Source organism: Ursus arctos, unplaced genomic scaffold, assembly GCF_023065955.2.
Source record: "Ursus arctos isolate Adak ecotype North America unplaced genomic scaffold, UrsArc2.0 scaffold_31, whole genome shotgun sequence".
NCBI lineage: Eukaryota > Metazoa > Chordata > Mammalia > Carnivora > Ursidae > Ursus > Ursus arctos.
The window spans coordinates 27,117,756-27,142,487 of record NW_026622997.1 but is presented as its reverse complement, the minus strand read 5'-3'; the positions used below and the strand labels follow the sequence as shown (position 1 = coordinate 27,142,487).

General features: G+C 58.5%; 3 protein-coding genes across 6 annotated transcripts; 2 read left to right on the top strand and 1 right to left on the bottom strand.

The window, feature by feature from the left end:
* The first annotated feature begins 685 nt into the window (after positions 1-685).
* VARS1 (valyl-tRNA synthetase 1) lies at positions 686-13,676 on the top strand. 2 transcript variants are annotated; one of them, XM_048225592.2, is made up of 30 exons: positions 686-947; positions 1,222-1,644; positions 2,672-2,806; positions 2,902-3,040; positions 3,248-3,372; positions 3,454-3,541; positions 3,789-3,889; positions 4,023-4,150; positions 6,648-6,812; positions 7,030-7,111; positions 7,623-7,742; positions 7,824-7,932; positions 8,014-8,108; positions 8,352-8,442; positions 8,693-8,817; positions 8,903-9,006; positions 9,096-9,254; positions 9,363-9,453; positions 9,581-9,686; positions 9,775-9,845; positions 9,933-10,058; positions 10,408-10,512; positions 10,589-10,657; positions 10,743-10,821; positions 10,924-11,051; positions 11,442-11,597; positions 11,770-11,976; positions 12,052-12,163; positions 12,291-12,616; positions 13,534-13,676. In XM_048225592.2, exons 2-30 carry the CDS (start codon positions 1,258-1,260, stop codon positions 13,600-13,602), a joined length of 3,798 nt encoding a protein of 1,265 aa, XP_048081549.1. In that variant the 5' UTR covers positions 686-947; positions 1,222-1,257; the 3' UTR covers positions 13,603-13,676. The 2 variants fall into 2 exon arrangements, with proteins under 2 accessions (XP_048081549.1, XP_026338319.1); XM_026482534.4 differs by having other exon boundaries at positions 688-947; positions 3,457-3,541.
* Positions 13,677-13,756: 80 nt separating this feature from the next.
* On the top strand, positions 13,757-23,399 carry VWA7 (von Willebrand factor A domain containing 7). 3 transcript variants are annotated; one of them, XM_026482590.4, is made up of 17 exons: positions 13,757-14,119; positions 14,421-14,666; positions 14,999-15,280; positions 15,717-15,813; positions 16,396-16,506; positions 16,921-17,116; positions 17,235-17,404; positions 18,462-18,574; positions 18,801-18,917; positions 19,377-19,562; positions 20,023-20,155; positions 20,272-20,424; positions 20,529-20,621; positions 21,186-21,487; positions 21,572-21,711; positions 21,908-22,082; positions 22,189-23,399. In XM_026482590.4, the coding sequence occupies exons 2-17, from the start codon at positions 14,436-14,438 to the stop codon at positions 22,351-22,353; spliced, it is 2,664 nt and encodes an 887-aa protein (XP_026338375.2). In that variant the 5' UTR covers positions 13,757-14,119; positions 14,421-14,435; the 3' UTR covers positions 22,354-23,399. The 3 variants fall into 3 exon arrangements, with proteins under 3 accessions (XP_026338375.2, XP_044234216.2, XP_044234217.2); XM_044378281.3 differs by lacking the exon at positions 20,272-20,424; XM_044378282.3 differs by lacking the exons at positions 20,272-20,424; positions 20,529-20,621.
* SAPCD1 (suppressor APC domain containing 1) lies at positions 23,029-24,464 on the bottom strand. Its single transcript, XM_026482593.2, has 5 exons — positions 24,351-24,464; positions 23,969-24,109; positions 23,393-23,488; positions 23,194-23,283; positions 23,029-23,124 (listed from the first exon to the last, which is right to left on the bottom strand). Exons 1-5 carry the CDS (start codon positions 24,462-24,464, stop codon positions 23,029-23,031), a joined length of 537 nt encoding a protein of 178 aa, XP_026338378.2.
* Positions 24,465-24,732: the final 268 nt, after the last annotated feature.

Genomic DNA, 24,732 nt, shown 5'->3' with positions numbered 1-24,732 from the left:
AGGAATCCAGCCCAACTTCCCAGCATTATCTGCCACTGTTGTCCCTGGTGTAAACCGCATAATACCTCACCTGGGCTACACCATGTTTCTTGAACTTGCCCCTACCTGTACGGCTCTCCTAGGGTGGTCGTCTGTTCGTGCTGTACCCACGAGTACCTGCTGCCTTTCCATCTCTGTCCTGTTAACCTGACGGTTAATGTTGCGACACCAAAATGCGTTTGATGCTGCTGGATTGCCTCCTCAACCCAGCCAAATCACTGCACGCTTTCTGAATATAACCAATACGACTAATACGAGTGGCATAATTTCTATCGTGGAGAGTTAGGACTGGGAATGAAGCAAACTGGCTCATTCAGCAAACAGGAGTTTCCTCTACACAGGCGTTCTCAGTACTAAGGACCTCCCGGGCCGTTCAGCGCGACGCCTGCTTCTGCGGGAAGGACCGGGCCACCGGGAGGAGGCTGGGCGCCCCCTGGGTCCTCGGCCGCCAGCGCCCGGCCCGCGGGTTCCCCGGCTGCCTGCTGGGCGCCGCCCTCCCGGCCGGCCCGAGGACCCGCGCGGGGTGCCCGCGGTAGCGCCTGACGGGAGCGCGGTCCCGGGAGCGTTCTCCGCTGTGTGCCCGCGGCCCGCGCCGGCCCTCGTGAGCGCGGCCGGCGGCGGGCGGCGCGGCCCCGGGCGGGTGTGGGGCAGGGCAGCGCCCGGCCGCGCAGGCGGAGCACGGCCGCCCGCGCCAGGACCCGCGGGCCCGGAAACGCTCGTTGTCACAAAGGGGGGGAACACGTGGGCGCTCACGGCCCGGCGGCGGTCGCAGGGAGCTGGGTCGCCCGGAGAACCGCCCACCGTCCCCGCCCGCCTGACTCCTCGGCCCCGGCCGCCAGGCCGGTCCACCTTCGGCCGGCGTTCGGCCTTGAGGTGGCTGTCCGTCTCGGTGTGACCACCTCCCGCCCGTACGTACCTGCGGCCGGAGCCCGCGTCCTGCCGGACGCCGCGGGGCCGGGTTCCCCGAGCCGCCCGCAGTCCCCGAGCACGCGCGATCATGGGGAGTCTCCCACTGGCACTACCACTCCGAGAGCCGGGCCCTTGGCTCTAAGGCCCGGTCAGACCTCCAGCCCTGGGGGTCCTGGGCGCCTGCGGTGCGGGAGTCCCCACGGGGTCCCCTCTGTTCTCCCAGTAGGATGCCTCTGGGTCCCTCAGTCATCCCCTGTCTCTCTTGCTCCTTAGGTTTTCTTCCACCTCGTTCGGACCCCCTGCGTAACCATGTCCATCCTGTATGTCTCCCCTCACCCCGACGCCTTCCCCAGCCTCCGTGCCCTTATAGCAGCGCGCTATGGGGAGGCTGGGGAGGGGCCGGGCTGGGGAGGAGCCCACCCCCGCATCTGTCTCCAGCCACCCCCGACCAGCAGGACTCCCTTTCCCCCACCCCGCCTGCCCGCCCTGGAGCAGGGGCCCGGTGGGCTCTGGGTGTGGGGGGCCACCGCTGTGGCCCAGCTACTGTGGCCGGCAGGCCTGGGGGGCCCTGGCGGTAGCCGGGCCGCCGTCCTGGTCCAACAGTGGGTCAGTTATGCCGACACGGAGCTAATACCAGCTGCCTGTGGAGCGACGCTGCCGGCCTTGGGACTCCGGAGCTCTGCCCAGGACCCCCAGGTGAGTGGGAAGAAGGAAGAGGGGGAAATTTAGAAGAAAGATTAGAATGGGTAATGAGACAGGAAGACAGTGTGTCGGAAGTGGAGAAACACTGATCAAATCCCAGATTGCCACCTGGTATGATAACCTCAGGCAGGTGTTTCAAACTCTGAGGCTTGGGCTTCCCATCTTTGAGAATGAAAGTTTTCACGTTGAGGCGCACGTTGAAAAGATGAAAAGAGGTGTGCAGAGCACAGTCTCGTGCGGTGTGTTTTACAGCCTGGGAGTAGAAGTTTGAGGAGTCGGAAGCTGATGAAGGTGGTTATTGAGAAACATAGGAAAAGACTGGAGAGAGGAGGGGCAGGTGGTGCAGGAGAGGTAGCCATCCTCCCGCAGATGGAGGAGAAGGCAAATGAGGGAAGGAAGGGAGAGGAGAGAGAACTAGACCAGATTGAGTCTGTGTGTCCTTCCAGAGCGGGCCATCTCCTTGCAGAGTTTTGAGCACGTGGTAGATCCTTAGTATTTCATGAAAGAATGAATGAATGAGACGAATATGTGTTTGAGACCCTGGCTTGCTCCCCTATCCAGCTTACTCTGTCTGCCATAGAGGTCCCCTCTCTGGAATGCCTTGTCCCCCTCAGCCTTATTTATTTTTCTTCAGAACACTTACAGAGAAAACTAGGGTAGTGCATTCTGTATTTGCACGTTTACTGTCTCCCCCACTGGAGTGTGAGCTCCATCAGTCAGGGCCTGTGCTTGTCTCCACACTCCTTAGAGAAGTGCCTGTCCTGTAGAACGTGCTAAGTACTTCTTGAAGCGGTTACTGTGTTGCTTCATGCAGTCTAACTTCTGATGTTTAATATATTGCATCTGGCACATAGTGTTCAGCACGAATTTATTGAACAAATGGGAATATTTTTGTAATGACCATTTGGCCTCAGAGGTGGTGATTTGTGGGAGCAGAAGGGGGCCCCATGGATTGGGTGGGGTAGGGGTGGGGATTGAGGTGGGCCCAACCTTGTTTCATACCCCTTCCCTTTCCTGCTAGGCTGCCCTGGGGGCCCTGGGTAGGGCCCTGAGCCCCTTGGAAGAGTGGCTTCGGCTGCACACCTACCTGGCTGGGGAGGCCCCCACACTGGCTGACCTGGCGGCTGTCACAGCCTTGCTGCTGCCTTTCCGTTACGTAAGTCACTGGGGCCTGGAGAAGGACGAGGGCAGCTCCCCTCAGACCTCGCTATAGGGTGACTAAGCATATTTCATTTCTTTTCACCCTCCCAGGTCCTGGACCCCTCTGCCCGCCGGATCTGGGGTAATGTGACTCGCTGGTTCATCACATGTGTCCAGCAGCCAGAATTCCGGGCAGTGCTGGGAGAGGTGGTTCTGTACTCAGGGGCCAGATCCCTCTCTCAACAGCCGGGTGAGGAGGGGTTCCTCGGGGCCTTCTCTGTAGCTCACTTTCCTTTTTTCTCTTAGGAATGACAGGAAGGGGCCTGAGGGAGGATGAGGTGGGAGACCAGCATGGGGAGCCCTGGGCAGCTGGAACGGCCCACCTGAAGCATCGTAGCCTGATGGACTGAGAGGATTCCCCAATGGGCTAAGTTGGCATTTCTGTGCCTCTGTCTAGGCCCTGAAGCCCCTGCACCCCCAAAGACGGCTACTCAACTCAAGAAAGAGGCAAAGAAACGGGAGAAGCTAGAGAAATTCCAACAGAAGCAGAAGACCCAACAGCAGCAGCCCCCCCCAGCGGAGGTGAGAAGCTAAGGGTAGAACTGGAAGGTTGGTGCCATGGTGGGTAGATGATCTCTCTGCCTACATCTCTTCCCTCCTAAGCAGAAGAAACCAAAACCAGAGAAGAGGGGGAAACGGGATCCTGGGGTCGTTACCTATGACCTCCCAACCCCAGCTGGGGAAAAGAAAGGTACGGGAAGGGGGAAGGGACCCCTACCCTTCATTTCCACCCTCCTCAGCTTCTGCTTTTCTTGGTGCTACCCCTTCCTGCTCTGTCCTTGCTCCCACCACTTGGCTTTGGAGGATTTGCACACACCCCAGATCTCCCAATGCCTGTCTGTCCTATGATATGAGCAAGAGAGGCCTGGTGCCTCTGCTGGACCATCGTGCCAGCTGCTCCCAGCCTCAGGCACTGACCCTCCCCATCTCTCCCCCAGATGTCAGTGGCATCATGCCTGACTCCTACAGCCCTCAGTACGTGGAAGCTGCCTGGTACCCTTGGTGGGAGCAGCAGGGCTTCTTCAAGCCCGAATATGGAGTGAGTGGGCTCTTCTGCCCAGGCCTGGAGGACACGTGGGAGGGTGACAGCAGGGCCGAGGGACCCACTGCATGGGAGGGGGCCGGGAAAGGTGATGTGAGACCTTAGCATGTGTCCATCCTTCCTCCCCTAGCGTTCCAGCGTGTCCGCACCGAATCCCCGGGGAATCTTCATGATGTGCATCCCGCCCCCCAATGTGACAGGCTCCTTGCACCTGGGCCACGCACTCACTAATGCCATCCAGGACTCTCTAACCCGATGGTAAGCTCCTGTCCTCTCCTCCAACCGGTTCCCTCGGCCTTCTCCTCCTCACTCTCGTGCTCCCTTCTCTGCCCTGAACGGCCGGCTGTCCTTCTTCCATATGGGCCCTCAGCTCTGCCCCCTGGTGGTGCTCGGCTTCTCTCTCCATTAGTCCCATCTCTGATCATCAGCACCCTCTCCTCGGCAGGCAACCAGCACCCCTTGCTTGCAGACTCTCTTGTCTCCCTTCTCTTGTTACTAAAAATAGCATAATTTTGAGTTAAACAAGAAATATGTGAATATACTTTTGTAGGAAATTTAAAGGTTCAAGTCTCTGACTACATCCCTGTAGCCCTACTCCCTCATGAAATTTAGCCAATTTTACCACTTGTATGTGTATCATTCCAGATCTTTTATCTATTTACTTACAAATACGTGTATCCATAGAAATTTGTAGTTTTCTTTTTGGGTGGGTTTTTCTCTCTCCTGTTCTTTCACATAAGGGATTCACACCAAACGTGTTACTCCACAACTTTTTTTCATACTTAGCCGTCTGTTTTGGAGATCTTTCCTTGTTCTTGTGCACAGACTGACTTCATTCTTTTTCATTGTGGTGTAGCGTTCGACAGTGTGGCTGTACCATAACAGAGTCACTTTCTTATTGATGGTTGTTGCCTAATTTTTCTCTCGAACTCCTGGCTGGAACTCACATTCCTGAATATACTTTCTCAAGTGCGAGTGGAAGGATCTCTCTGGTGTACTACCGGGATGTGAAACTGCTCGGGTGGACGGGCTGCTTATGTTAAGTTGCCTCCAAAATGGCTTCAGTGACTTACACCTCCATGATTGCCTGCGAGGGTATTCGTTCCCCATGCTCTTTCCGACCCTGGCCGTTTTCCGTGTTGGTTTGCCATCCAGATAGGCAAAAACATGGTACCGCTGTTACTCCTGATTCCCGAGGCCGTGCCTGTTCATGTTTCTCGGCCAGTCAGGTTTCCTTGTGTATGAATCGTCTGTACCTGTCTTTCATCCATTTTTCTATTAATTCTGTTTTTTTTTCTTTAATTGGTTTGTTGGACGATTTTTTAACATTCTGGATATTGGTGTTTTGGTTTGTTACATATACTATAAATGTTTTCTCCAGTTCCAGCACTTGCTGCTCCCCCGACACCCTAACAGTGTTGGCAAGTATATAACCTAATATTCCACAAGACGGGTTCCTTTAAAAAGGTATTTTTTATTTATTTGAGAGAGAGCACAAGCGGGGAACAGGGCAGAGGGAGAGGGGGAGAGAGAGACAGAGAAGCAGACTCTCCAGTGAGTGCGGAGCCCAGTGCAGGGCTCTCAGTCCCAGGACCCTGAGGGCGTGACCTGAGCTGAAACCAAGAGTCGGACGCTTAACCAACTGAGCCACCCAGGCGCCCCTAAAAAAAGTATTTTGAAACAACTTTTTGTCTTTGGAAGCCAAGGTTTGTTTATTATATTTTAAGTTTTGAGAAGTTTTTCTAGGGTCCTACTTACCAGATTAATTTGGTCGAAAAATACTACTGGACAGCACTATGTGCCAGCTCTGCTCTGGGCACTGGGGATATGTCAGATTTAAAATTTTGCGAGGAATTGAAAGCTGGAAAAACAGAGTTGGTTAAATACATATAACACAATGGTCAAGTTACTAACAGAAAAGAATGAACACTTAGAAAACTCTTAAGGTAGCTTTTTATTTATTTATTTATTTGAGAGAAGAGCGAGAGGGCGCAAGGCGGGGGGAGGGGCAGAGAGAAAGGGAGAAGCAGGCTTCCCGCTGAGCAGGGAGGCCAATGTGGGGCTCGATCCCAGGACTCTGGGATCATGACCTGAGCTGAAGGCAGACGCTCAACCAACTGAGCCACCCAGGCGCCCCGGTTTGCCAGTGTTCTTCAGCTTTGTGTCTTGTTAAAGAAGGCCTGGCCTGCCTCAAAGTTAAAGTCGTTTTCATCTGTGTTCTGTTCTGTTCTTTCTTTCTTTTTTTTTACTTTTGAAAAGTGTGTCATTTTTTTCTAATGCTTTTCTAATAGTGTTGAGTTCATGAATCGGACTAGAATTTATCTTTGTGAATGTTGGGAAGTAGGGAAGTAATCAGCTAGTTGTCCCAAACAGATGTATTCAATTGATTGTCCTTTCCCTATTGATAGGAAATGCTACTTTCGACGAATGCTAAGTTTGCTCAGATCTGTTTCCAGACACCGTTTTGTTCCCTTAACCTGTAGCTCTGTTCCTACGTAGTACCTTACTGTTGGAATAATCGTAACCCTTTCCTATGTTTTTGCTTTCTGGTTGGACACAAGCCTCCTATTTGTTCTTTTGTCAAATTGCCTTGGCTGTCCTTGCACGTCTCTCCCTAATTTTAGAATTGGGAGGATCCCTCCTCACCTCCCCTTTCTTTCCTGAGTCCATTAACTCCCTGCCCAGGAGCCCCTTCTTCCTTTGGTGCCACGTCCGCCGGCCCACTCACCTCAGGTCCTCCTGGCTCTTCCCACAGGCACCGCATGCGAGGGGAGACCACCCTGTGGAACCCTGGCTGTGACCACGCGGGCATTGCCACTCAAGTGGTGGTGGAGAAGAAACTCTGGCGCGAGCAGGGGCTGAGCCGGCACCAGCTGGGCCGAGAGGCCTTCCTACAGGAGGTCTGGAAGTGGAAAGAGGAGTGAGTGTGCAGCACCCCGTCCCCTGTCCAGATAAGACGTCTATAGTGTCCAGCCCTGGCTGCAGGGCCAGACCCTCACGGAGGCTGAGGGTCAGTTGGCTCTGGGGCCCAGGTCACTTTCAGAGGGACAAGTGATCCCCGTACTGTCCCGTCAGCCAGCTCAGGTCTCCCTCCAGCCCAGGCCTGAGTGCCTCCGGGCCTGTCCGTCCACTTCCAGGAAAGGAGACCGGATTTACCACCAGCTGAAGAAGCTTGGCAGCTCTTTGGACTGGAATCGAGCCTGTTTCACCATGGACCCTGTGAGTAGGAGGGGGCTCAGGCCTGGGGCAGGAGTGGGAAGCTCCTTAGAGCGAGTAACCCACAGAAGAGAGCACAGACGCTGTGGCCCTCCCCTAGGAGGAGAGCCCACTGCCCCTAGGCAACCACCAAGGGCTCAGCTGCAAATACCACTTCTCACCCCTTCTCGTGGCCCTTGTTACCTGGGAGCTCACATTCTTCCAGGTGGCACATGATAGGGCCTCACTCTCCTGTGGAGCCTGGACTCCCAGGATTCTCTTCACCAGCACCTGGTCCTAGCTGGGTGGCTTCCCTGCCATTTCCAGAGTCCTTGGGCTTGTTGCCTGCCTTTGTGTCCCCATAGCCCTCTCTCCTCTTCAAGAAAAGTACTTCTCTTCTCCAGCCCTCAGAGGGGTCTGTGTGCTGGAGGGTGGGACTTCGGCCAGCCCAGGTCTCACCAGATCCTGCCACCTTGGCAGGTCTGCTTGGGCCCCTAGGCACCTAGGCGCATCTCTGCCTCTCCCTGCTCCCTAGAAACTCTCCGCAGCTGTGACAGAGGCCTTTGTCCGGCTCCACGAGGAAGGAGTCATCTACCGCAGTACCCGCCTTGTCAACTGGTCCTGCACCCTCAACTCAGCCATCTCCGACATTGAGGTGTGCTCCCGCCCCAGGCTCTCTCTGTTTCCACCCCCAGCCCTGGCTCCTAGGCCACTTCTCTTAATACCCGTGTCACAGGTGGATAAGAAGGAGCTGACAGGTCGCACTCTGCTCTCCGTGCCTGGCTATAAGGAGAAGGTGGAGTTTGGGGTCCTTGTCTCCTTTGCCTACAAGGTCCAAGGCTCAGGTAGGAGCTGGGGGGACCAGGGTCCTGGGCTCGGTGGAGAAGGGGCCAGAGCTGAGACCACAAGGCCGCATGTCACCCCAGACAGTGACGAGGAGGTGGTGGTGGCAACCACTCGGATCGAAACAATGCTGGGAGACGTGGCCGTAGCTGTGCACCCCAAAGATCCTAGATACCAGGTGCGGCAGGCGTGCTGCCCACAGCTGGGGAGGAATGCTGGCTGGACGGGGCTCCCTCACTGTGAGTGAGGGTGGGATGGGCACTGAGCCCCTTGGCGGAGGAGAATATTGGCTGAGAAACTCATCTTCAGCTCCTTTCTGGCGCTGAAGATGGAATTTGGGTGTTGGGACAGTCAGGGCCCTGGGGAGGAGGGAGTTGGGTCCAGGCCTTCTTGAGTTTTTGATGTCACCCTTCGTCCCCAGCACCTGAAGGGGAGGAGCCTGACCCACCCATTCTTGTCTCGGAGCCTCCCTGTTGTCTTCGACGATTTTGTAGACATGGAGTTCGGCACAGGTGAGTAAGGGGCTGTCCTCTGGGGAGAGGAGGAGGCCATGAGGCACACTCCGGTCATCCATCTTCCCTCTCAAAGAGAAAGAAACAGGCTTTTCCTGAACCAGCAGGACTTGGGCTAGGTTTCAGGGAACTACTAGAGAAGTGGGAGACGAGGGTGGTCTGGGAGCCACATCTTTCAGTAAAAGGGGGTGTGTGTGGAAGGAGACTCCGCTGAGTCCCTCGTGCCCCGGCACCCCCACGAACGCCCCAGGTGCAGTGAAGATCACCCCCGCACACGACCAGAACGACTATGAGGTTGGGCAGCGGCACGGGTTGGAGGCCATCAGCATCATGGATTCCCGAGGGGCCCTCATCAACGTGCCCCCGCCTTTCCTGGTGAGACTGCCGGGGGTGTGGCGGCCGGGTCGAGAGCCGATGGGGTACCTCGGCGTGGCCGTGACGGGGCCCGTCTCCCACCCAGGGCCTCCCCAGGTTTGAGGCCAGGAAGGCGGTGCTGGCGGCCCTGAAGGAGCGGGGACTCTTCCGGGGCGTCGAGGACAACCCCATGGTGGTGCCGCTCTGCAAGTGAGGCTGGGGGCTGGTGGGGGGGGGAGAGGGGGAGGGGGTCCTTGGGGCGCTCACCACTTGATCCCCGGACCCGTGTGTCCCCGCAGCCGGTCCAAGGATGTGGTGGAGCCTCTGCTGCGGCCGCAGTGGTACGTGCGCTGTGGGGAGATGGCCCAGGCCGCCAGTGCCGCTGTGACGCGGGGCGACCTCCACATCCTCCCTGAGGCCCATCAACGGACGTGGCATGCTTGGATGGACAACATCCGGTGCGTCGGCCCCTCGACGTGGCGGGGGGGATTGGGCGAGAGGCCAGGCAGGGCACAGGCCAGGGCACCTCCCTCCCCTGCCTGACTCACCCCCATCCCCCTTTGCAGGGACTGGTGCATCTCCCGGCAGCTGTGGTGGGGCCACCGCATCCCAGCCTACTTCGTCACAGTCAGTGACCCAGCCGTGCCCCCAGGGGAGGTGAGAGCTAGGCCGGAGCTGGACACTGGCCCATCTCCGGGAGCTGTGGTTTCCTGGGGTCTTTGCTGGCGGGAGGGGGCGGGGCAAGGCAGAGGCTCCCCCTCGGCCCTCACTCTGACTGTGGCAGGACCCAGACGGGCGGTACTGGGTGAGCGGGCGCAGCGAGGCCGAGGCCCGGGAGAAGGCAGCCAAGGAGTTTGGAGTGTCCCCTGACAAGATCAGTCTCCAGCAAGGCAAGGCAGGGCCTGGGGTGGAGGGCAGAGCCGGGGCCCTGATCCTCATCTTTACCTCCTCTGACCTCTGACCTTTGGCCTCCTTCAGATGAGGATGTATTGGACACCTGGTTTTCTTCTGGCCTCTTCCCCTTCTCCATCCTTGGCTGGCCCAACCAGGTATGTTCCTGAGGAACCAGCTTGGGGTGGCGTGGCGGTCTGGGAGGTGGGTGCTTGGCCCACCATCATGCCCTACTCTGCCCCCAGTCTGAAGATCTGAGTGTGTTCTACCCGGGGACGCTGCTGGAGACGGGCCACGACATCCTCTTCTTCTGGGTGGCCAGGATGGTCATGCTTGGCCTGAAGCTCACTGGCAAGCTGCCCTTCAGAGAGGTGTGAAGACTGCCGAGACCCATCCCACAGTCCCTACCTAACCCCCCTCCCGTGCCCCAGCTCGGGCTCAGCACGCATGGGGACGCAGGGCACAGCCCGTGGACAGCTGTGGGTGGGCCTGGCCAGTGAGGGCTTGTGGAGACTGTAAGTCGGCCGGGGTTCCACGCAGTGATTCTGCGCCCTGGCTTCCTGGAGGAGGGAGTACCTCTAATTCCCATGAAGGTGCCGAATGTACTGGCAGGGACACCGAGGGGTCTAAGGTTCAGAATGGGGCCAGCTAGGTGCAGGGCCCAGGGCAGGCATCGGGGTCTGGGTGAGGGGAGACATGGTCACGGGCCTTCCTTGCCAGGTCTACCTCCACGCCATCGTGCGAGATGCCCACGGCCGAAAGATGAGCAAGTCTCTTGGCAATGTCATTGACCCCCTGGACGTCATCCACGGAGTCTCCCTGCAGGTGGGGCTGCACTCTGGGCCAGGCCGCGAAGGGCTCTGGGGCTGCGGCCCTCTGACTGCTCGCACCTCACCCTTAGGGCCTCCACGACCAGTTACTGAGCAGCAACCTGGACCCCAGTGAGGTGGAGAAGGCTAAAGAAGGGCAGGTACTGCGGGCGGGCTGCAGGGCTGCGGTGTGGGCCCGGGAGGTGCGGCCGCCTCAAGGTGCCCGCCATTGACTCCTCCCCACAGAAGGCAGACTTCCCAGCAGGGATTCCCGAGTGTGGCACTGACGCCCTCCGGTTTGGACTCTGTGCCTACACGTCTCAGGGTATGGCCTCCAAAACCTCTCCGCCCAGTCCCTTCCCCTTCCCCGCGGTGGGCACAAGTCGGGAGGGAGAATGGGGAGAACTCACCCTTCACTCCCACCCAGGTCGTGACATCAACCTAGACGTGAACCGGATATTGGGGTACCGCCACTTCTGCAACAAGCTCTGGAATGCCACCAAGTTTGCCCTCCGGGGCCTTGGGAAGGGTTTTGTGCCCTCACCGACCTCTGAGGTGAGGGCCTGCCAGGCAGCCAGGTGGGCAGCACCCCCGCAGGCTGCACACCGGCCGCTCTGGCCTCAAGCGTGGCCCATGCTGTGTCAGGATCGCAGCCACAGAGTTGGGTGGCCCAGCCCCTGCCCTGGAGGAGCCTTCATGTAACTGAGGGGATGGATGGACACAGGACAGACAGTTACAGTGAAAGCATGGAGTATTGGGGGTCCTCCCCCAAGGGGGTGGGGGGGGCCTGTCCTTTTTCCTCCACACACTGGGTACGTGATGATTGCTTCGGACCTGTCAGGCTCCTGAAATGCAGACGTGCCCATGGTTGCTACCCCCGTGGGCTTCTGCCTCCTCCCCCTGGGCATATAGCGCCTCCTAGCTGACAGGCTCCTTCTTCCCAAGCCTGGAGGCCACGAGAGCCTGGTGGACCGCTGGATCCGCAGCCGGCTGACTGAGGCCGTGAGGCTTAGCAACCAAGGTTTCCAGGCCTACGATTTCCCAGCTGTGACCACTGCCCAGTACAGCTTCTGGCTCTATGAGCTCTGTGATGTCTACCTGGTGAGGAGAGACGGAGTGGGCGGTGGGGGCAGCAGAGCCCTGGGCCTCACTTTGCCAGTGGCTGGCCACGAAATGTGGGCCAACCTGTCACCTTCCCAGTCCTCACAGGCACAGGGAGGGCTGGAGGCTAGACCTTTTCCACCCCTGAGCCCTGTGCTTCCCGGTCCCCTAGGAGTGCCTGAAGCCCGTCCTGAATGGGCTGGACCAGGTGGTGGCCGAGTGTGCTCGCCAGACCCTCTACACCTGCCTGGACGTTGGCCTGCGGCTGCTGTCACCCTTCATGCCCTTTGTGACCGAGGAGCTGTTCCAGAGGCTGCCCCGGCGGACGCTACAAGCCCCCCCTAGCCTCTGTATTACTCCCTATCCGGAGCCCTCAGAGGTACGGGGTATGGCCTGGGGGTGGGGGGGTCTGGCTTGCCCACCAGCCTCCCTCACTGCCTCCTCCACCCCACAGTGCTCCTGGAAGGACCCTGAGGCAGAAGCTGCCATGGACCTGGCCCTCAGCATCACGCGAGCTGTGCGCTCCCTGCGCGCGGACTACAACCTCACCCGGATCCGGCCTGACTGTGAGCCTCCGGCCCCCACACCCGCCTTGTCCCACTGTCCCTTCCATCCACTCGGACCGTCATCTGGCGCGGTTGCCTCGTGTCACGTCTCCTGGGGGCCACATCTCTCCTTCCTCCTCCTGCATAGGTTTCCTGGAAGTGACCGATGAGGCCACAGGCGCTCTGGCGTCGGCAGTGTCGGGCTACGTGCAGGCGCTGGCCAGCGCGGGTGTGGTGGCCGTCCTGGCCCTGGGGGCTCCTGTGCCCCAGGGCTGTGCCGTGGCCCTGGCCTCCGACCGCTGCTCCGTCCACCTGCAGCTGCAGGGGCTGGTGGACCCGGCCCGGGAGCTGGGCAAGCTGCAGGCCAAGCGCAGCGAGGCACAGCGCCAGGCACAGCGTCTGCGGGAGCGCCGCGCTGCCTCGGGCTACCCTAGCAAGGTGCCCCTTGAAGTCCAGGAGGCAGACAGAGCCAAGGTGTGTGGTGTGGGTGGGCACTCCTTCGTGTCCCTCACCGGCCGCTCCCTCCATCATCACACCCCGTCCCACAGCTGCACTCTGCCCGGCCCTGGGCAGTCACGGGGGAGCCGGTAGCCTGAGCCCCTTGAGCAGGTGGGGTCCATGTAATCTGTCCTCTTACACGAGGGGCAGGCAGCAGCGGGGGCACAGCCCGGGGTCACACTAGCAAGGTGAGGGTGGGAGGCAGACCTAGAACCAGGTATCCTGCCTCCCAGCCAGAGCCCTTGTGCCTCACCCAGTGCCCGGAACGTGGCATCCCACATGGCCGGGGGCCGGTCTGGGGACCACCTATAGTCAGGAAGCCCAGCGGGTTCACCTGGGGTCTCCAGAGAGGAGCAGTGGGGTGAACCGTGTGGACGCAGAGAGACATGAGCAGAGGCCGAGTTAGGAGCCTTGGCGGCTGAGTGGGGCTGTGTCCGTTCTCCTGGAAGCCCGCGCAGGGCTTGGGGTATTACCGTTGCCATTTTACAAACGGAGGCCCAGCGCCTGCCTAGGAGCCTGCATCCCTAACCTCTGTGCTCCACTATCCACCTGGGGACGGGGCTGCTGGCCCTGAGGCCCCTTTGTTTTTGGGGACTGACCACTCTAGCAGAAGGCAAGACCTGGGAGGTCAGTGATGCTGGAAGAGAAGACGGGTGCTGCTGGGGAGGCTGGGGAGAATTAGGGGGATGCAGGCCGGCCAAGCTCACACAGTCCCCGAAGTACTCCCTGCCTGTGGTCCTCACCCATCTTTCCTACTCGGACCCCTCGGCCATTGTGGGCATTGTGGGTCACCTGTGTGACCCTGGGCTGTGCCCCCGCTCCTGGCATTTGTCTCCTCTCTTGGGCCTGGGTCCTCACCACCCACCACCTCCTCTCTCTTCTTCCACCCCCAGCTCCAACAGACAGAAGCAGAGCTCAGGAAGGTAGATGAGGCCATTGCGCTATTCCAGAAGATGCTGTGATACACCCGACTCCAATCCTCATAACCCCCAGTGTCCACCGTGGGGGTGGCAGCAATAAAATATTTTACCACAAAGCCATCTGTTGTCTGTGTGTGCTGGGGCTGGGGAGGGGTGCTGAGGGCCCGGATGCCTGCACCCTCGGACGCAGTGGGCGCGAGCAGTGCTAGGGCTGCAGGCCAAGCCAGAGGCGCTGGATGGGCAGAGAGGTGCGTCTGTCTGGGTCTGTCCCTGGCACTGAGCCAGGCCTGAGTCATGTTGCTCACTCCCTTCCTCCTCCCAGCTCTTCTCCACTCACCTCTGCACTGCTGCTGAGGGAGGCCCGCCCTGGTGCCAGCTGCTGCTTGCGGCCTTGGGCGGACATGAGTAGAGGGGCCAGGGGCTGCCGGTGCTGCGCCCCCCCCGCCCCCGCCCAGGCCTCCCTCCCCCTCCACTGAGTCCCACTTAGGTTAATTATAACTCTGACCTAAGTGCCCTGTGACGCCACACCACAGCGGCCCTACGGAGACCCAGCAACCAGGTAGGGGAGAGGCCTGGAGAGGGGACTCAGACTTTCTGTATGTACGGGGGTATGGGGGGGTATCAGTCTGGGGGTGGGGAGGGGGGTTCTAGGGGAGCAGCCTCAGCCCGTCTCCTGCAGGTGTCTGTCCCTATTAGCCTGATAAGGCCCTCAAGTTATCTGGGCAACAGAGGGGAGAGGGGGGAAGCCAGCTTGTGACCCGTCAGGTGCTCGAGGCAAAGCAGGTGCCCAGGGAGACAAACAGCCAGACCCACCCTGGATTTGCAGCTGCTTCCTACCCTTGAGAGCCTCTGTCCCCCAGGTCCATGTCCCAGCCATGCTCCCAGCAGACGTGCCCCTCTCCCACCTGAGTCCGTCCGCGCTGCTGCTGCTGCTGCTGTTGCCCCCCACATCCTCCTTCTTCCCCAACATCTGGAGCCTCCTGGCTGCCCCGGGCTCCGTCACCCACCAGGACCTGACCGAGGAGGCGGCCCTCAACGTCACCCTGCAGCTCTTCCTGGAGCAGCCGCCCCCAGGTCGGCCCCCACTTCGTCTTGAGGACTTCCTGGTGAGCGTCCCCAGGTCCTGTCTCAGCTGGATTCCCCAGTTCCCTGGACTTCTACTCCCTGAGGGCCCTGCTTGCCAAGAGAAGGGACATCCCCACTAACTCGCCTCCCCACCTCTACCCCCTGCAATGACAATAGCTAAGAGTCCTGGTCCTGAAATCAAGAATCCCCACCCCTTAGAAAGGTCCAGAATTGCCCCTCCCTCGTAGGACCCAGCTCCCTTGTGGGGCCCAGTACTCTCAATTCCTGGCACACCTAACCCGAGTGACAGTTGCCGAGGAAATGCGGGCAATGGTCCAATCCCAGGGGCCCCTGTCCCCTAACCTCTCTCCAGGGCCGCACCCTCCTTGCCGACGACCTCTTTGCTGCCTACTTTGGACCTGGGTTTCCTTCCCGGCGGTTCCGAGCAGCCTTAGGTGAGGTGTCTCGTGCCAACGCAGCCCAGGACTTCCTGCCAACATCCAGGAATGACCCCGACCTGCACTTCGATGCCGAGCGGCTGGGCCAGGGGCGCACGCGCCTGGTAGGGGCTCTCCGGGAGGCCCTGGTGGCGGCCAGAGCCCTGGAGCACACCCTGGCCCGCCAGCGCCTCGGGGCCGCGCTCCATGCTTTGCAGGTGAGAACAGCCTGAAATGGTCAAGGGGTCTTCACTCCAGCTCTTCCCATCCCCCAGACAGAGGCTTCCTCACGGTGCCTCCTTGATCACACCTCTCCCTGCTCCAGAAGGGATGGGGCACTGCTTGCCAAAGCCCTGAGGCTGGTCCCTCGTCCCTGCCCCCCCTCCAGCCGGCAGCAGCTCGGCAGGAGAGAAGAGGGAAGCGAGAGGTCTGAGGTGGGCCGGGGGATCCGGGCGAGATGGGAGGAGACGCTGGGAGACTCCCACTTGGGGAAAGCTCCCTCCTAGGCAACAGGCAGAGGGCATGGAGGGCACGTGGGGTATCTGACAGCGGCAGCAGCGGGGGTAAGAGGAGGCATTCCAGATGGGGAACTCCAAGGAGTGGGAGCAAGGGCTGGGGATTGTGACGACAGTCCCCTCTGCCCCCTCCCCCCAGGATTTCTACAGTCACAGCAACTGGGTGGAACTGGGGCAGCAGCAGCCACACCCTCACCTCCTCTGGCCAAGGCAGGAGCTCCGGAGCCTGGCACAAGGTACCACCATGACCCTGGGGCTGGGGGAAACCCACAGAGCCGCGTCCTGTCAGCCTACCCAGCCGCTGTCACATCCTCAGGTCACATAGGATGTGAGGTTGCTTCTCCTCTGGAACGACCCGTGAAGTCCCCCAGCCCAGCCAAAGGCCAGGTCACTTAGATAGCTTCCCCAAGGTCACACAGGGGAGGACAGAGCCAGGACCAAGGTCTGCAGACCTCAGTTGAGTCCTCTTTCATGTGGCTTCCTCCACCAACATGGCATGGAGCATACAGTCCCTCTTCCTTTCACCTAACTATGACCAGAAGCTGCCTCCTGCCCACTACAAGTTGGCTCGTGTCCACAGCTCACAGAGGGCTCAGTCCCTGCAGTACTGCTTCCCACGCTTCTGGGTTTCCTAGCACAGTCCCCATCTCAAACACTCAGTCTTATCACCAGACGATCTCCAGGTTTTTGTTCAGAAAGCCTAGAAGGGTACATATGGGCTTTGGCCAACTGGGGGGAAAGCCAAAGTTTGGATGGATGGGGATAAAGGTCAGTGGTGGCAGAATCCTGGGCTCTAGACCCCTGTCCTCTCTTCCCAGTGGGCGATCCTACCTGCTCTGATTGTGAGGAGTTGAGCTGCCCCGGGAATTTGCTGGGCTTTACACTGCTCACGTCTGGCTACTTTGGAGCTCATCCCTCCAAACCTCCAGGTACCAGGCAGAAGTAAGGGGAGAAAGTCCTTTCCCTTCCCCTGGCCCTCTCCCTGGGGACCTCAGAACTGTAGGCCCTTGTCCCATTTCCTGGGAAATGGCATTGCATCCTGGAAAAAGGCGAGGATGTTGGGAACTGTCGGGTAGGGGAAGATCTTCTCACTCAGCCGGTGAGACTTCTCCGTTACCCAGCGGCAGCTTTGGGGGGCTGACTGGAGGGATCAGGGGATCCACCGTGTACTGTGATGACTGACCCCTCCAGATTTACTCCAGATTTGCCCTCCACAAAACATCATCTTTCTTGCTGATCCTTTGCTGAAGACTGAGAGATCAGGCGAGTCAAAGAGGGCCTCGTTTTCTTAGGAGGCAGTGGCTTGTTTACCTTCATCCTCCAGATCTCTTTCCCCAACCCAGGGAAGTGTAGCCATGGGGGCCGTTTTGACCGGAGCAGCTCCCAGCCACCGCGGGGAGGCATCAACAAGGATAGCACGTCCCCGGGCTTCTCTCCCCACCACACGCTGCACCTCCAGGCGGCAAAACTGGCCCTTCTGGCCTCCGTCCAGGCCTTCGGTCTCCTGAGAAACCGCCTGGGAGACAAGGGTTTCTCCAGGTGAGTGGCCTCTGTGAGATGCACTCCTCAACGGACGTGTGCTCCTGGGGGACCTGAGTGAACAGGGGCTGGGGACAAACGTGCAGACTCTTCCCTGGGTCTCCGGCCTGCTCCCCAGACTGCTGGACATCAGCCCGGCCTCCAGCCTGAGCTTCGTCCTGGACACCACGGGCAGCATGGGTGAGGAGATCAATGCTGCCAAAATCCAGGCTCGCCACATTGTGGGACAGCGACGGGGCAGCCCCATGGAGCCTGTCCACTACGTCCTGGTGCCTTTCCATGATCCAGGTAACCGGTCTGGCGAGGATAGTGGAAGGAAGGGAAGTCCAGGGCAAGGGGTGAATGCCACTGATGGGGACGTGGGCCTCATGGCTCCACTTCCTCAACAAAATGGTGACGCTTCCTGTGGTTGAGTCTTTTGTGGTACCTGTGTGCATATAGGAAACCATCGGCCACTCTGCTGTTTCCAAAACAGTAGCACTTTCCACATGAGGGTAATCGCGGTCCGTGCTTAGGCAGGGGCCTCTGCTTCCATGCTAATCAGCCATTCTCAATTCTCTCCATTTCCTGTAGCCGGAGGTTTGATGAGGACGTGGGCTGGTGGGTGCAGGCCCCCATGAAGCCTCTGAGACAGCTAGTTATAGTGTATTTCCTTCCCCCACTGAACTGGAAGTCAGTCCATCTGACCTGGGCCGACCAGTCACTGTGCATCGTTAGGCTGATCATTTAGCCTTTTTGGCCTCAATTTCATCATCCATAAAATGGGTCAGTACTTGTCTTATCCTGCCTATCTCCTAGGGTTGAAATGACCATCCAATAAAATACCCATAGGACTGAGGATTCCCTACGGGCAGGAGTTGAGTCCGATTTGCCTGCATAAATCTTACAGTAGCTGGCATTTAATATGGGCTTAACACATATTTGATGATGTTTTGAATAATTAAGAATTTAGCACTTATTATGGGTCAAAGCACTATTCTAAAATTTACAAAATCAACTCATTTAGTCCTAATGACACTCTGAGGTAAGTACTGTTATTTTTCTGGCTTTTCTGGTGAGAAAACTGAGGCCCCAGGTGTTTTTCATACACACATACCCAATAGAGGCCCACTCAGGACCACAGGAGATGCTGCCATTTTGCTAAGGAAATGAGGTCCACTTTCCCCCCAAGGGTAACTAGCCTTTGCCCTTGCCCTGCCCATATAAATATATGGGAATATTGTTATTTCAATACTTGTTCACCCCTGGAGCACAGCAGGCCTCTTGACCGGGGAGGTGGTCCTGGGTAGGGAGGGATAAGGGACCCCTCTCCTCACTCACCTCAACCTCCTTTCTGCCTCCCCAGGGTTTGGCCCTGTCTTTACAACCAGTGACCCTGACAGCTTCTGGCAACAACTCAATGAGATCCATGCCTTGGGGGGTGGAGATGAGCCTGAAATGTGCCTGTCAGCCCTGGAGGTCTGCCCTCCCCCTCCCCTTCTTCTCCCTCCCTTTCCAGGTCCCACCACCAAGGGGAACGAGAGCCTTCCTGGGACCTCCACCTCCCACCCCACCTTCAGAGCCTAGTCCCCCTAGCTTCCCTCCAGGGTTCCAGGGTCCTGTTTCCTTCAGTTCTCTCCTCCCTGGTTCTACCCATTACCCCGCTGCTGCCATTTGTAATAGCAGTGCTGTCGCTCTCTGCCAGCTGGCTCTGCTGCACACCCCTCCACGCTCCGACATCTTTGTCTTCACTGACGCCTCCCCCAAGGACGCCATTCTCACCAACCGCGTGGAATCCCTGACTCAGGAGCGGCACTGCAGAGTGAGCACAGCTGATGGGAGGCCCGACGTAGCCACCCAGGGATGCGGGGAACCCCGTGACGACAGTCTCGTAAAGAGCATCGCCCCACACTCTGGTGGCTGAACCAGCCTTGGCCTGGGGCGGGAGAAGCAGACAATGGGTATAACGTTTCCGGATCCCTTCTCTGATGCTGAATTCATATTCGAACCTGTTGCCAACAAGCCACTTGAAGAACTGGAGAACTAGTTGCCAACAATCCGCTATGTGGGTGACATATGGTGACAGTTACAAGAGAGTGGCAACGACTAAGTGAAGGCCTAGGGGCTGTGTCACTGGGAGACCCCGCAGCGGCAGTCAGAGGGCAGACAGGGACCTCGCCACTAGTCATCAGCTCTGCATCGCTTGGGCACGGGAGACCCCCATTTACAGTGGTAGACGGCACTGGGAGTACTCAAGTACTGGCCTCTCTTCTGGTCACAGGTGACGTTCCTGGTGACTGAAGACCCATCGAGGCTTCAGGGCCGAGCTCGGCGTGAGGTCTTATCCCCTCTGCGTTTTGAGCCCTATGAAGCAGTGGCCTTGGCCTCAGGAGGAGAGGTCATCTTCACCAAAGACCAGCACATTCAGGATGTGGCCGCCATTGTTGGGGACAGCATGGCTGACCTGGTGAGTAAGTATGGGCACCAGAGGGGCTAATTCTTTCAGCTGAGAACTACGGGTGTGGGTGACACAGCCTTTCTTTCTCATAGGTTAATGGTTTAATCCTGCAGTCAGAGGGTGGGAAAGGAAGTTTCTCTCCCCCTGAGATCCATGGCTACCCACCTTCCACATAGCTCCTTCCCTATGAATACTGCCCCCTGTCCCCCAACCTTGGCCTCCAGTAGTCTGTCCTCAGGGCTACCACAGGAAGTCCTGCCATCTTTTAAGGAGGGGCAAGAAGCGATTGCCTCACCCTCAGTCCCTTGCCTCTACTTTGTCATTGACCGTAACTCCATCCCTGGTCCTGTGCCCCTCTCTATCACGGGCCTCCCTTCTCATGTGTGACTTAGTTTCTTCCTGTCTCCACACTTCTCCTGTCTTTGTTCCCACCTCGTTTACTGCTTAATCTTCTCCCCCATTTTGTTAGGTTACCCTTCCCCTGGAACCTCCCGCTGTGGTGTCTGGGAGGCCGCTCGTGTTCAGGGTGGATGCGCTGCTCCAGAGGGTCACGGTTCGGATCCACAGGGAGGTCAGCAGCTTCTGGATCAGGAACCCTGCAGGTACTTCCCCGTGTGTGTCTCGGGGCAGAGGGAAGAATGGAGGAGGATGAAGGGTGACGTACTAAGGGACGGGAATTGTCTCACGTGCCAATCTCGTGCTCTCCTACTCCCATCAGGGGTCTCCCAGGGCCAGGAGGAAGGCGAGGGGCCTCTAGGTCACACGCGCCGCTTTGGGCAGTTCTGGATAGTTACCGTGCATGACCCCCCCCAGACAGGGACCTGGGAGATCCAGGTCACAGCTGAGGGCACGCCCCGGGTGAGAGTGCAAGGTAAGGGGGGAGGTGTTCCTGGGAAGGGAAGGCTGCAGAGCTCAGAGAGCACGACCAGTCACATTCATCTCAGGAAGTTCTCTGATTGCCTTGGCCGTCCTCAGCTCAGACATCCCTGGACTTCCTCTTCTACTTTGGGATTCCCATGGAGGATGGCCCCCACCCTGGCCTCTACCCCCTGACTCAGCCAGTTGCAGGTATATCTACCCGCCCCGCCACCCCAACTTGTCCATTATTATTTTTTAAAAGATTTTATTTATTTGAGAGAGAGAGAGCACGTGCAAGAGAGAGCACAAGCAGGGGGAGCAGCAGAAGGAAAGGGAGCAGCAGACTCCCCGCTGAGCATGGAGCCCGATGCAGGCCGGATCCCAGGACCTTGGGATCATGACCCGAGCTGAAGGCAGATGCTTAACTGACCGAGCCATCCAGCGCCCCCGTTATATATGTTATATATAATTATCTATTTAATTTTTTGTGAGTTTTAACATATCTAATGGAGTGCGCTGAACTCCATCATACACACAGCCGGATGGGTTTCGTATAGTTGCACCCATGTAACCACCCGTCAGTTCAAGATTTAGAACGTTTCCAGCATCCCCAAATCTCTCCTGACCCTGCCCAACAATATCCCTCAGAGGTAGCCCCTTTTCTCCATCCGTTCTCCCCAGGAATAACCCTGATTCCAAACACCATTCGTCTTTTTCTCTCTGTCTCCGACTGTCCTGCGGACCATCGTTCTCCCCTCCCGTCCCCTGTCCCAGGCCTCCAGACCCAGCTGCTGGTAGAGGTGACAGGGCTGGGCTCCAGACGCAAGCCCGGAGATCCTTGGCCGCATTTCTCCCACGTGGTCCTTCGAGGGGTCCCGGAGGGTGCCGAGCGGGGCCGGGTGCCTCTGGAGCCCCTGGGACCGCGGGAGCGAGGTCTCCTCGCCGCCTCGCTCCCGCCCGCGCTTCTGTCCACCGCGGGACCCTTCTCTCTGGAGTTGATCGGCCGGGACGGAGAGGGGCGGCGCCTGCACCGAGCGGCCCCCCAGCCCTGCACCGTGCTCCCGGTCCTGCTGGAGGTGAGACGCCAGGGGAAGGTGCGCCTGCGGCCGGCCAGAGAGAGCTGCAGCCGCGGCTCCTGCCCTGACCCGCCTCCTCCGCAGCTCGGCGGCTCCCCGGGCTTCCTGGCCCCCGGCAGCAGGGCCCTGCTCAGCGTCCGCGTCGCCAGCTTCTCGGGTCCTCAGGATCTCGACCTTAGGACGTCTGTCAGCCCCAGCTTCCCTCTCACCTCCAACCTCTCCAGGTACAGCCCCCGAGCCCTGCTGCTCAGTTCTGGCCCACCTTTTGGCTCCCGGGCATGGGGGCTTCTGGTGCCTTAAGCCCCTCCTCGCCTCGCCTTGCCTCCCCTCCCGAAGCGGCTTGGCTCGGCCCCTCGGCCCCTCGGCTCTCAGCTCTTCAGCTCGCGGGCCCTCGGCGCGGTGAATGTGTCCACTTGGCAGGGTTCGCCTGGAACCGAATGAGACCGCCTGGGGACGCCTATGGTTGGAGGTCCCGGACTCAGCCGCGCCAGACTCGGTGGTGGCGGTGACTGTGACCGCGACAGGTCGAGAGGCCAGCCCAGTGCCCCCGACCCACGCCTTCCTCCGACTCCTGGTGCTGGGCCCGGCCCTGCAGGTGAGGCACCCCCACTTCCCATCGCAGGCCACGCAGGGTCAGGAGAGGTCGCTGTAGGCTTAATTTGGGTACGGACACCCTGACAGTCTCTCCCCCTTCTCCCCAGGACCCGCTGGCCGCCCCTGCCCACTCATCTGGCCCCATCCTCCCCTCAACCAGCCCGGCCTCCACTTGGGTGACTTGGGGAAGGGCCGGGGGAGGGCGAGTGGGCAACCCCTGGTGGGGCACAGTTGGAGGGGTGCTGCTCCTGCTAGACCTGGCCTCCTGGTGACACAGGAGGGATGGGTCTCCAGAGCTATTTTCAATCTTGCCCCGTTGGTGAGAAGGTGACATGGGCCTGGGGACCCCACCTCTCCCAGCTGCGATGGAGGTTTTCCTTCTCATGCACTTGTCCCTCTCTTTCTTAGTGAGATTGGGACAGAGGACAATGGATTTTCCCACAGTGCGCTTTCTCTAACCCCGGTGGGAACCAAACCAAATACCTCTTTTTGGAGAACGTTCGTTCCCATCTCTCCACAGCATCTCTTTACTCCACTACTCATTCACGCTTTCCCAAGCTCAGGTAGAAGGAGAGGTGCATGGGGAGGAGACTACGCTTGGGAGTGGGGTTTATTTATAGAACTGTTCTTATTTGAAATTCTGAGGAAGCTCCTATTTTATTTTTGTATTTAAAGTTGAAGGACAGTTTCAATAAACATGTCTTCTCTAGAGAGGGATTTCAAAGAAAGATCATTTATGCATATCATATAAGGGAGACTGAGGGCATAAGACAGCGAGAAGATGAAATGGAAGTTTTCAGTTGCAGAGAAGAAACTTTACACCAAGATGTTTGGACTTCAGTTGACCCATGACCTGGAGCCATTTATCTGTCAAGAGGCAGAATGAGGAGACTGGGGGTTCTGACTCAGCCTCCCCCCTCACCAAATGAGGAAACCCAGAGGAGGCTTTATACACGGGTTGGGCCCTGCTGCATCTTGGGGCAGCCCGGCTGAGCGGTCTTCCATTTTGGCTGAATGCTTCCCTTCTGCTGCCTTGACAACTCCTGCAGAAGAGGAGAGAAACAGTGTGGGCATCTGTGCTCCCCCTCCCCCCCCACTCCCCTACAGTTTACCTGTTGCTGCTGTAAGTTCTGCTTCCTTGGCCTTCCCTTCCAGTCCTGGGCAGCACAGGAATTAGCCTTATTTAAGGCATGTGGGGAGAACTGGGGGGAGGAGGGCGAGATTTGCTTTTTTCTGTGAAACCAGTGTTGATCCCGAGTCCCCTCTCTACCCGCACTTCCCAAAAATCTAAAGGAAAAACAATAAACTCACCTTCTCCTGAATCAGATTCTGCAAACACATGTTCACCTTTTGAATCTGGGCTAACTGGGGGCCACGAGGCTCTGAGTGTAAATCTGTTAGAAAATTCTAGAGGAGGAGTTAGAGGCTGAACAATATGGTGAAAACGTGAGATCCATCTGCCACTCTATCTGTCACCACAGGCCATACATCTTCTCCATCTGGATCCCCCTCAAGGCAGGTGGAAAAATCTGATATTCTCCACTCCCATCTCTTTAACAATCCAGTTCCTCCACTCTCCTCCCCCCCATAGCACAGTACCCCTTTCCTTATTCTGTATGGATCCTCCCTGTCTAGTCCTGACCCATTGGAATAATCCAGGCCACTGCCCCATCTCAATGGAGTGATCCAAGCCATGTCCCTCTGAATGGAATGCAGGCGGCCTCCTCCAATCCCAACAATGAACACCAACCTAACACGTGGTGGCATCCAGTCATTACAATGCTGCTTCCAATTCACATCCCTGCCCGTTAACTCTTCCCTTTCCAGGGTGGTGTCGGGCTGCGTCCACATGTCCCTGCTCCCCCACACCGCACAGCAGCCCCGTACCTCACCAAGAGCCCCTAGATGCAGCTGTCGTTGCTGTGCCTCCCTGAGACGGCCCTCAAACCAGGCCCGGCCATGCCCCAGCAGCTCCAGCCCCTGCCACAGGGCATCCTGCTCCCTCTCCAGAGCCTGCATCCTCTGCAGCTGGAAGGCAAGAAGCAGACGCTGGCTTGCTCCACAGCAGGGCTCTGGGCCGCCGCCCTCCTCTCAATCCTTGGTTGGGTTCGCCGTCTGGTCACTGAGTGTGAGCCCAGACTGACCGCTGAGCACCTGGAGGTGAAGGAGCACCAGGGAGAAGACTTACGGGCCCTCAAAATTGAGTGGAAATATAGGGGCAGATCCAGGGATGGGCTTCCCTGGGGCCTCTTGCTGGACTAATACTCACCCAGAGGAAGAAGCTCCGGGCCCCTGGGTCTCGGCGGCTTGTCCCCAGTGGCAGCAGCAGCACCGTGTAGGGAGCCCGGACCCTGGGCGGCCCACCGGGACCCTGGCTCCCCATGGCTCTGAGGTGGGAAGGGTGGAGCCACGCCCACTGGTGCCAGGGCTGGTCCCTCCCCTTCCCTCCTGCCTCGTGCCAGTCCTGCCTTGTTTTTCAGCCTCCCCGAGCCCTTTCTGCTGTGTCTGAGGCTGGGGTGTTCCTGCTTAGGGGAAAGACCGTCTCTGTTGGGCTTCTCGGTCTTCTCATCTGCTTTTGTAGGGTCTGTTGAAAAGGCTGGTTCTCGTGACGTCCGGGGTGGAACCCAGGTGTCTTCCTACAGCAGTGTCAC